The sequence below is a fragment of the Sorex fumeus genome, unplaced genomic scaffold, assembly GCF_029834395.1.
Source record: "Sorex fumeus unplaced genomic scaffold, SorFum_2.1 ptg000098l, whole genome shotgun sequence".
NCBI classification, from domain to species: domain Eukaryota; kingdom Metazoa; phylum Chordata; class Mammalia; order Eulipotyphla; family Soricidae; genus Sorex; species Sorex fumeus.
Window position 1 is genome coordinate 34,970,330 of NW_026606155.1, and position 11,612 is coordinate 34,981,941.

Here is an 11,612-nt window from a genome sequence, read left to right on the forward strand (position 1 = left end):
GGGTGATCGACAGGGATAGAAACGGCGTCTCCTCCTCCCCCTGAATGCGAAATAGCCAATGAGGTAGCGCGGCCGGGCCGGCCGGGCCGCCAGTGCCATATAGTATGCAGCGACCCGAGGAGTCACGTTGGGGGAACGGCAGAAAGCAGCTATCCTTTTACACTACTTTGCTCTAGCAGCTATCTTAATGGTGACTGCGTGGCCGGGGGGAAACCTGATCGGCCAGATCCAGCCGAAACCCGGAGGGAGGGAGTGGGCTTTCCGGAGGGGGGGAGGGGGGAGGGAGACGAAGAAGGAGGAGTAAGAGAGGGGGAAAAGAAAGAGGAAAAAGAGTGCGAGGGAGTGAGGGAGGGAGGAAAATAAACAACAAAAAATGTCCTCTTCCTCCCCCACCGGGCAGATCGCAAGTGCGGCGGACATCAAGCAGGAGAATGGGATGGAAAGCGCCTCGGAAGGGCAGGAGGCGCCGCGAGAAGTGGTGGGGGGCGCGGCGGCGAGGCTGAGCCCCTCGGCTCCAGCCCCTTTCCCCCTGGAGCCGGGGGACGCCGCGGACGCCGCCGCCAGGGTGAGCGGCGAGGAAAGGGCAGCGGCGGCGGCCGGAGCGGCGGATCAGGTACAACTCCACTCGGAACTTCTGGGCAGGCACCACCACGCCGCGGCCGCCGCCGCCGCCGCCGCCGCCGCCGCCTCGCAGACCCCCCTGGCTTTCTCGCCCGACCACGTCGCCTGTGTGTGCGAGGCGCTGCAGCAGGGGGGCAACCTGGACCGCCTGGCCCGGTTCCTGTGGTCCCTGCCCCAGAGCGACCTGCTACGTGGCAACGAGAGCCTGCTGAAGGCGCGGGCGCTGGTGGCCTTCCACCAGGGCATCTACCCCGAGCTCTACAGCATCCTCGAGAGCCACAGCTTCGAGTCGGCCAACCACCCTCTGCTGCAGCAGCTCTGGTACAAGGCGCGCTACACCGAGGCCGAGCGCGCCCGCGGCCGGCCGCTGGGCGCCGTGGACAAGTACCGGCTGCGCAGGAAATTCCCCCTGCCCCGCACCATCTGGGACGGCGAGGAGACGGTGTATTGTTTCAAGGAGAAGTCGCGCAACGCGCTCAAGGAGCTCTACAAGCAGAATCGCTACCCTTCGCCCGCCGAGAAGCGGCACCTGGCCAAGATCACCGGCCTCTCCCTCACCCAGGTCAGCAACTGGTTCAAGAACCGCCGGCAGCGCGATCGGAACCCCTCGGAGACCCAGTCGAAAAGGTGAGCGCCAACTTTCCTCCTCCTCCCCCCCCACCCCCTTTCCCAGCTTTCTTTTCCTCCAAGTGCTCGCAAACATGGCGCTTACCTTCCCCACCAGTCTGGTCCGGCTGCCCACCTCTCCCCGCCCCCCACTTCTCTCCCGGACCCGGCGAGGGAGGTGGGGGGAGGCGGCGGTGGCGAGGGGCGGGGGAACCTCCCTCCCTCCCCTCCCCCTCTTCCCCCCAGAAGTTTCTCGTCGCCCGCCTGGGTCTCAGTCCCCGCCCCCACCTCGGCTGGTCACCGCTGCCCGGTTTCCCACCCCGATCGCGCCCGCTTTGAAGTCGCCACTCTCCTCCCGGGGCTTGTGGCGGGGCTGCGGGAGGGCGTGTAGGCGCCGGCGAAGCGGCTCCGGCCGCCGCCCGGAGCCCGCCGAGGGGGCCCGCGCCGCCCGCCGGCCCGGGGGTCTCGGCACCCCGCACCCGCGAGCGCGTTCCGTGGCTGCCGAGATCCGGCTTTCCCCCACCCCCCCCCCGCCACCCCTATCTCGGGGCGGGTGCTGGAGGTCGCCGTGTGGGCCGTTCTGGGGGGTGGACTGCGGGGTGTGTGTAGGGGGGGGGGGGTGGTGAGGGACTTGGCGATGCAAAAAAAAAAAACGTTTTGGGGACGTCGAGGTTTTTACATGACAGAGTTAATCATTCACCCGGCCCGCTCCGTTTCCCTTCGCGGCCGCGGCAACGTGGGGTGTAGGGACGGCTCGGCTCGGCAGTGTTTTGAAACCTGATTCTGAACTCTTTCGGATCGGGTTTCAGCGCCGCCGGGGCTGCAGGGATGCTTGCCTCGGGCCCTGCCGGGGACGGTGGTCGCGGGTGGCGGCGTCGCGGCCGGAGGCGGAGTCCGCGGGGACCCAGTCGGCTCCGGCCCTCCGAGGCGCCGGCCGCCGCGCGTCGGAACTTTTTGACTGGCAGGACCCCCGCCCCCCTCCTTCCCACCCCAGCTAGTAGAAAATGCGGGTTTCCCATCTTTTGAGCGCGTCCTCCCGAGGCGAACACCTGGTGTGTCTGTTGTGGGGACAAGTTAAACTAAGGTGAAGGTCGCCTGGAAAGAAACGGTGTCCGCCGCCCCGCCCGGGCGGGGGACAGAAGGACTCCAAAAGCCGCTGGAAGGGTTTGCTCGGGAAATGAAGGCATCTAGGAACCGAGGAGCCCGCCGGAGCCTTGGCGGAGGTGATCACCCTGCATTCCAGGGCCCGCCTCGGCCCGCCCCTGCCGCGCGCCCCCTGCGCCCCTGCGGGGGCCCGAGGCAGCGAGGGAGGTCCTGTGCCAGCCCAGCCCCGCCGTTAACCAAAGCAAAACGCGACTTGCGGGGGGGGGGGGGGGGGGGGGGAAGCGCGTGGCTCCCGCCACCTGCCCTGGTTGCCTGTGAGCTGCCGGGGATCCCGTCGTCGGGCTAGGGACATTAGAGGGGGAGAGAGAGAGAGAGAGAGCGCGGGCGCGTCGCGCAGGCCAGCTGCCCCACTGCCTCCACTCTCGGCCACCTTACCCCCCACCCCCCTCTACGCCACACCCCCGGCCCAGCTGCTTGGTTTGGGCCCCTCTCCGGATCTGCCTCTCCCCCACCCCCCACACCCGCACCCGCACCCCCAGTGAGTCACCCTCCCAGACGGCGAAGGCGGCTCAACCTCAGCTCGTAAATCAAAGCGCTTTCTGCGCTCCTGGCCCTGCAGCCTCAAACCCGAATCAGTCCCTCCAGGCCAAAGGCATGAAAGCGAACTGACCACCCCGGAGACTGCAGGAATACTGGGTCTTCTGCAGGGCCAGGTCTAGCCGTGTGCTTCCACGAAGCGTCCTACTCACTCAGTGCCTTTTCCTTCTCCCCCCACCCAAACTCTGACCAAATGGGAACCTCACACCCTAGGCCTTTCCCGGATTAGGTGTTTCTCCCCACCGGGGGAATCCAGCCCCAGGAGAAAGGAAGGACTTGAGGCTGGGGAAGGGGGTCTGACAGTTCCCTGCCCCTGAATGACCCACATCCTTTCCCTCCCACCTCACCAGGGCACTGGATGGTGTTAAGTAGGCCCCTATAGCTCCCTTTGGATTGAAAGGCGACTGCACATTACTGTTCTTGGGGTTGAAAGTGCCTTTCCTACAACAAGGTCAGCCACTTTGTTGAGAGAGTAGAAGTTTGGGAGCAGGTGAGAAAATGATGTCTTGCTAACTTAACTGGCAGCAGAACCCAACACTTACTCCATCTCTTGTGCCTTTGGCAATTCCACCTATTTCCAAAATCAGTCTAATCAGAATTGGTTTGAGGGGCAGGGAAGACTTTCCTAAGTTGGAAAGACTGATAGCCTTGTTTAATGAGTTTTTTTTTTCCTGTGGCAAAAGGTAGCAGCCTCTTCCATATTAAGGAGTTACACTTAAGTGCCTTTTACCCCCCCCAGCCCCAAATTTTATAGTTTTCCTGTAAACTACTCCGTCTTCCAGATCTACTGACTTGCCCTGAATGTATTAGTAAGAATGATTGCGATGTGAAAGTATATATTCCCAGATTCTCTGGGAATTCCAGGTCTGGTCAGAATTGAGCCTCAACTGGACTAAAACACCCTGCTGTGCTTTCCTTAAAAACTGCCTTTAATGAGTTTAGAGGCTGGTTCTCCAAACAAATGGCCCCGCGTAGAATGTCATCTGCTGACCTTCTGGATGTCTTGTTTCCCCCCTCCAGTGAGTCAGATGGCAATCCCAGCACTGAAGATGAATCCAGCAAGGGACATGAGGATTTGTCTCCTCATCCTCTGTCCAGTCCATCCGATGGTGTCACCAACCTCAGCCTTTCCAGTCACATGGAGCCACTATATATGCAGCAAATTGGAAATGCTAAGATATCATTAAGCTCTTCCGGAGTTTTGTTGAACGGAAGCTTGGTACCTGCAAGTACTTCACCTGTCTTCCTTAATGGTAATTCTTTCATTCAGGGACCCAGTGGAGTTATACTTAATGGATTAAATGTGGGAAACACACAGACAGTGTCACTGAGCCCACCGAAAATGGCATCAAATATTGTGAGCAATGGTATATCCATGACTGACATTCTGGGGTCCACCTCCCCAGATGTGAAGGAATTCAAAGTCCTCCAGAATTCTTCAGCTAACTCAGCGGTCACCTCCTCCTACAACCCAAGTGCCCCTGCCTCATTCCCAGGGCTGATACCCAGCACAGAGGTGAAGAGAGAAGGCATTCAAACAGTGGCTTCCCAGGATGGAGGCTCTGTAGTAACTTTTACTACGCCAGTGCAAATTAACCAGTATGGCATTGTCCAGATCCCCAATTCCGGAGCAAATGGCCAGTTCCTTAACGGGAGCATTGGATTCTCTCCACTGCAGCTGCCTCCTGTTTCAGTGTCAGCTTCACAAGGTAAAAGTTTCCCTTGCTACCACAATGCACCAGTGACTATTTTAGTCAGCTGCTGCACATGACGCTTTTGGTAAGAGCTATAGATTGATGTCACTGGTCAGGTACCTTATTGACTGCCACAGCTGCAGAATAGCTGTGAATTCTTTGTCCTCTGCAGCACCATATCCAGCCTGCTTGATTCCCTGTACCATGGGGATGAGCTTTTATTTTCCTAACAACTGAATGGAAAAATACAGTTTGTAGCGAGTCTTGCCAGTTCTACAATTATAGAAATATGAGAAGTCAGTTGGTGCTTACAGAATAACCCATTGCTTGACATTTTAAGATTAAAAATTAATAATATGGCTAAGAACACAAAATTGGTCGAGCAGTTGGTAGAGTGTATGCCCTTCACCTAAGCATTATTTATTTGACCCAAAATGATATTTTAGAAGATAAAGCTAAAATTGTATTCCATTGTATTATTTAACAGACCTAAAGGAAATATTAGAAAAGGAATCGGATATCTATTGCTCTACTTGTACACTTGCCCCCATGTGTGTGAAGACAAACCTAAGTATTATTTTGCATGTTTATATCTTTATTAAAGGCAATCTAATAGATTAAGAACTGGTCTGGCATTCAGGAAATCTGAAACTGATATGCCAGTTCCTCACTACTTGTTTTAAACAAGTCTGGATTGTGCTGTCATTTTCTCTATATAGAAACAGGAATGGTTAGAATGGCAGTCAAGGTTGCAGAGCCCCTTGAATTCGGGAGTGGGAGGTCTTAGTGCAGGCTTGTCTAGACTATTTGGAAGTTTAGGTTTTGCTTCATAGAAGCAAAATAAATAATTGTTTACCTTAAAGGTAATATTCTGTAAGTTTTTATTTTTTCAAAAAACGAGCCATGAATTCACAACTCATTTCTGAAACTGTTTCTGCTAATGTGAAGCATTAAGAGAAAGGTTGTTAGGAGTAAATTCCATTCTTTGCATTTGCATTTTTTTAGGTAAAATGGTAGTACAACACAATAGTCTCACAATATACTGTTAATGTCTTCATTGTTCTAGGTTACTGAGAAAATTAAGGCAAGTCTCTATACAGCATAAGACAAAAAATATGCAAACTACAGGGAAAGCCAGAATGCTTAGTTTTATAGAAATTTAACTCTTATTCTCTCATCAGGAGAATTTCCGAGCAGTAGTTGATGTTTCTTTAAAAACAAACGAAAGCAAAAAATATACTATGTATACTGAGAGAAAAGCAGAAATACTTTTCATATGTCATTTTAAAAAGTGCTACTGTAAGAAATTATTAGAAACTCATCACTAAAATTTTTAATGGAACACTTAATAGGAATTTAAGATAAGTAATATCAGCTAAAAGAGCTAAGATCAAATGATAAGGTCAATCCTTAGATTGGGTGACTTGAATGTGTAAGTTTAACCAGATGGATTCAGAAGACAATGTGCCTTTATAGTAATTGTGTATTGCATGTCTCTGAGTACCTAATTGCAGAGACATTAGGTTAGGTACTCAGCCCTTCTCAAAAACAGATACTGAGCCTTTTTTTTTTTTTAAGTAATGTAAGAGTACTGCTATTTATTCAGCCATTGATTGAATTGGGCATAAACTCCACATTATTTTTTTTAATTTTCTTAAATTGAATATCCATGAGATAGACCATTACAAAGCTGTTCATAATTGGGTTTCAGTCATACAATGATCCAGCACCCATCCCTCCACCAGTGTACATTTCCCACCTCCAATGTCCCCTGTTTTCCCTACCACCATCCCCCAACACCACACCCCACCTCCCACCCCAGCCTCCCTCTATGGGAGGCACTTTCCTTCTTGACTGAGCCTTTCTTAAAAATGTTTTAACAACATAGTTGGAAAAACAGAACATGTACATCATTTACTCACTTCAATATCTGGAATAAAAGTTTTTCTTATCATTATGAAGTCATACTTTGAATCGAAATGATCTTTTCAATTATAAATATTTTTACAATTTAGAAATTTTTACTTTATAATTCGATTACTTTTTGTTTGTTTTGTTGGTCACACTTCGTTGTGCTCAGAGACTTCTTCAATCTGCTCTGGTGTCACTCCTGGGTGGTGTTCAGGAACCATTTGTAGTACTGGGGATCTAACTGAGGTTGGCTATTTGCAAGGCACATCTTTAACCCCTATACTTTCACTTTTCACCTTTCAGTAATACATATTTTCCTTTTAGAAAAAAATTTTAACTTAATCACCATGAGATGCACTGTTTAAATGAACAATTAAAGCTGTTCATAGGGGCTGGAGCACAGTGGGTAAGGCATTTGCCTTGCACACGGCCGACCCGGGTTCGATTCCCAGCATCCTGTATGGTCCCCCAGGCACCACCAGGAATAATTCCTGAGTGCATGAGCCAGGAGTAACCCCTGTTCATTGCTGGGTGTGACCCAAACAGCAAGAAAATAAATATTAAAGAAAAAAAAGCTATTCATGACTGGGTTTTAGTCATACAATGTTCCAACACCCATCCCTTCATCGGAGTACATTTCCCACCACCAACGTCCCCAGCTTCTCTCCCACACCCCCACGTGCAATATGTATTACAATTTTTACACACGCAGAAGTGTTGTTTATGTTCTTTAATATCTGGGGGAGATGTCAGCTCTTATAGCTTTATCTAAAAATAATCTTTTAGAAGTTCAAATACAGTGCTTTCATTTCTCTCCTTTTCATTGCTTTTTTTTTTTTTTGGTGCTGGGAATCAAAAAATAGGACTTTATACATATTCTCCACCATTGAACTACATCCCCACCTGTTTTTTCATTTAAGGATATTGCCTTGTTTAAAAATACTTGAGAGTAGGTTGGAGTGATAGTTCAGTGGGTAAGGCACCTGGGGAACTCAGCATTCCACATAGTTCCCCCTGCAACACCAAGGAATAATTCCTGAGTGCAGAGCCAGGAGTAACTTCTGAGGATGTTACTCCCAGTACATCCCAGGTATGTATACCAGGTATACATCCCAGGTATGGCCCCAAAACAAAAAAAAAAAACTTGAGAGACAGCAATATATATCATTTATTAATTTATATAGATGGTATTATAATCACAGTTATGATAATTAAGAAGGGAAAGTTTCAGTGAATTAACTTTAACAATGAGTAAAGTTTAACAAATAGTAACATTTCCTAAAAAACATCTTATGCATGACAAAATAAATAGCAGATCTGAATTATTCTGATAATTCTTCCCCAAATCTATTTTCCTTTAATAGCAAGATGATTGGTATCAGTTATTTCACTGTGCCTATGTAAAGACAAATTAAATTTGAGATTCTGACTTATCTATTTTCTTGAGTTAACCTCATTTGAGCTTCTCAGCTTTCAACTCAACTTCTGGTCTCTGCAGAACATTATAGAGGTCATTGAGAGTCTCAAAAGTCTCAAAACCTTAAGAGAAGCACCAGTGTGGCTGGAACGATAGTACAGTGGGTAGGGTGTTTGCCTTGCATGTGGCCAACCCGGGTTCAATTCCCAGCATTCCATATGATCCGCTGAGTACAAAGCCATGAGTAAACACTGTGCATTGCTGGGTGTGACCCAAAAAGAAAGAGAGAGAGAGAGAGAGAGAGAGAGAGAGAGAGAGAGAGAGAGAGAAGCACTATCTCTGATAATGGTGGTGGGGTGTTGTTGAACCTCACCCGACAATGCTTAAAAGCAGCTCTCTGTGTGGGGGCAGGGGGGGGACGACTGTGTCATCTGCTGACCTGAATGTGAATGTCTTGGTTTCCCCTCTCCATATCCAAAGCAAGTGCCTTTACCCCAGTACTTTCTCTTTAGCCCCAATATTTCTTTTTAAGAAGCACAATTTATTATTTCTTTCCTTCACTACAACAATATGAACAGTCAGAACTGGTACAATGTGAGGAAAAACAAAAACTATTAAATAAATTGTTGACTTAACATTACCTCAGTTTGGTAAAAGTTTGAAACTTGTTCTTACAAGTGTATATGAGCCCCAGGGTAAAAAGTAAAAGTAAAGTAAAGGCCCTCCCATATGGATCATCGATTTGCTCCAGCGGGCCCAGTAACATCTCCATTGGAGACATTGTTGTTACTGTGTTTGGCACATCGAATACATCACAGGGAGCTTGCCAGGCTCTGCCCTGCGGGCGAGATACTCTCAGTAGCTTGCCGGGCTCTCCGAGAGGGGCCGAGGAATCGAACTCGGGTCGGTCATGTTGGCTGCGTGCAAGGCAAACGCCCTACCGCTGTGCTATCGCGCCAGCCCCAGGGTAACTTATTTTATGTGGTATTGTCTACATTTCTATTTATATTTTACATCTGCTACAGAACTTGTCCTTAAACAAAGTCATTGGGGGTCTGAAAGAGTGCAGCAGGTCAGGTGTTTGCCTTGCTGCTGACCAGTATTTGATCCCTGGCATTGCATATGTTCTTCCAAGGTGTGGCACAAAAGCAAGTAATTTTGCATTTATGCATTGTATAACTATCAGAGTTGGCAATAGTTGTCAACTGAATAAGAGATATCAAACCAGGGACTGAGCGATAGAACAGCAGGTTAGGGCATTTGCTTTGCACATGGCCGACCCTGGTTCAATCCCAGCATCCCATATGGTCCCCTGAGCACTGCCAGGACTAATTCCTGAGTGCAAAGCCCGGAGTAACCCCTGCGCATCACCAGGTGTGACCCAAAAGCCAAAAAAACAACAAAAAAAGATAGAGCGAGAGATATCAAACCAGCAGTAGTAATCTGGAAACTTGGCTGGAATTATTAAATCTTGTAGAAGAATGTTTCATACTTGTTTTCTAAACCAGTTTATTTTTTTTGTCCTTTGTTTCTTTTTTTGTTTTTGTTTTTTGATTGTTTAAAAAATACACCCGTTCTAGGATTCACTGATTCAGAGTCTCAGAAGCAGAACCTAGTTTTAAGTGCTCAAAGTGATTCCATTGAACTTGAGAAAATTTGTGTGTTTAAAAATAGCTTTTTCTTTATCACTTCCATGAATGACATTGTATGCTTTTTTTTTTTTAAGGTAACATTTCAGTAAATTCAAGCACTTCTGATGGCAGCACATTTACAAGTGAGTCCGCCACGGTTCAGCAAGGAAAAGTTTTCTTAAGCTCACTTGCTCCCAGTGCAGTGGTATATACTGTTCCTAATTCAGGCCAGACTATAGGATCTGTTAAACAGGAGTGCTTGGAAAGGAGCCTGGTGTTTTCTCAGTTGATGCCTGTCAATCAGAATGCACAAGTAAATGCAAACCTATCCTCTGAAAATATCTCAGCAAGCGGCCTTCATCCACTGGCCTCCTCTTTAGTAAATGTATCCCCAACTCACAATTTTCCCCTGACTCCCCCAACCCTGCTAAATCCTACGGAGCTAAACCCTGACATTGCTGATAGCCAACCAATGTCTACACCTGTGGCAAGCAAATCTACTGTGACCTCTGTCAGCAACGCTAACTATGCAACTCTTCAGAACTGCCCGCTTATTACTGGTCAAGATCTGTTGTCAGTCCCCATGACTCAGGCTGCCCTTGGGGAAATAGTTCCTACAGCTGAAGACCAGGTGGGTCACCCTTCCCCTACGGTTCACCAGGACTTTGTCAGAGAACATCGCTTGGTTCTGCAATCAGTAGCTAACATAAAAGATAATTTCTTAACAAATTCTGAAAGCAAAGCAACAGACAACTTAATGATGCTGGACTCAAAATCCAAGTATGTCCTAGAGGACATGGTTGAGACTGTCTGTGAAGATCTAGAAACAGACAAAAAAGAACTTGCCAAGCTCCAGACTGTCCAGTTGGATGAAGATATGCAAGACTTATGAACTTTATTTCCCTTTTCTTCCTGGCATCAGGGGATAACTCTTCACGAAGCCCAGAGGACATAATGCGTTTTCCAATTTAAAGAGAAACATTAGTTTTGCAGGTAGATGCATTCAAGAAACTCTGGATTGATCTGCAATTGAAGATCACAAATATACGGGAATAGAACTGCATTACTACAGCCTTTGACTCACATTTGTTCTCTTAACTAGATGGAGACAAATGAACGAGATGAAATATATTAAGGCAAAGTGTATAATGTAACTGACAATAGAATTCTAAGGTCAAATGGAACATGATAAGTGATTTCTTAAGTTAAAAAATAGATACACCTAAGATAGCAAATTAAATGTCATTACAGAGCTCTCTAGAAACAATACAGTTTTTGTTTACTTTTTACTCCATGGGCATTGACAAGGTTAAGAAATACAAATGGTACTCCACCTATTCTAAGTTAATTTTTTTTTGAGTATGTGCTTTTCTGTTTTTCAGCATTTTTGTGAAGTCTTGTTTGTCTGTACACATTTCCAAATGTGATTGCTAATAGTTCAGTGTGTCTGAGAAAGTTTGCAACTCCACTAAAAACTCTGAAATATCAATCTTCCTTATGGGTGTAAATATACTAGTCCTACAAGCAAGGATTTCAGTAATTACAGTGAATTTTATTTATGCTGTACATGTTTCTCATACTTCTGATACTATGAACTAAAAAGAAAAATGTTTTCTTACTGTTTAATTTATTTTTATTGTTTGAACAGGAAGTTTTCCAACAAGGTGTCCAGTTCCAATGAAGTTTTCATTTTTGTAGGACTTTAAAAGTAATGATTTTTATCTGGAGTCTGTTGTCAATATTAACACTGAAATAGGAATTTTATTGGAATTTGGTACTTTTTTTTGCATATGTGTTCTTAGTTAGCAACTGATTCATTTAAATATGTTTTCTATAGAATTCTATGTGCCTTTTTACCTTGTGGCCTTTTTATTCTTAAGGTATAGAGTGTCAACAGAAGCACTGATGGCTCTTTTCTACTTAACTAACAGGGTTAATTTCACCACAGAATTGCTTTAAATCTGAAGAACTTGAGTTGTCATTTATTTGTAATGTTTATGATGCAAATGGATGAACAATAATTATTGCTGA

At 47.1% G+C, this 11,612-nt stretch overlaps 1 protein-coding gene across 1 annotated transcript; it reads left to right on the plus strand.

Moving 5' to 3' along the window:
- The first annotated feature begins 342 nt into the window (after nucleotides 1-342).
- SIX4 (SIX homeobox 4) lies at nucleotides 343-11,088 on the plus strand. Its single transcript, XM_056134230.1, has 3 exons — nucleotides 343-1,248; nucleotides 3,949-4,637; nucleotides 9,677-11,088. The coding sequence occupies exons 1-3, from the start codon at nucleotides 374-376 to the stop codon at nucleotides 10,471-10,473; spliced, it is 2,361 nt and encodes a 786-aa protein (XP_055990205.1). The 5' UTR covers nucleotides 343-373; the 3' UTR covers nucleotides 10,474-11,088.
- Nucleotides 11,089-11,612: the final 524 nt, after the last annotated feature.

Coding starts and splice junctions, on each gene's coding strand:
- SIX4 (XM_056134230.1), top strand. CDS start 374: ATGTCCTCTTCCTCCCCCACCGGGCAGATCGCAAGTGCGGCGGACATC. Junction 1,249..3,948: donor TCGGAGACCCAGTCGAAAAG/GTGAGCGCCAAC, acceptor TCCCCCCTCCAG/TGAGTCAGATGGCAATCCCA. Junction 4,638..9,676: donor TTCAGTGTCAGCTTCACAAG/GTAAAAGTTTCC, acceptor TTTTTTTTTAAG/GTAACATTTCAGTAAATTCA.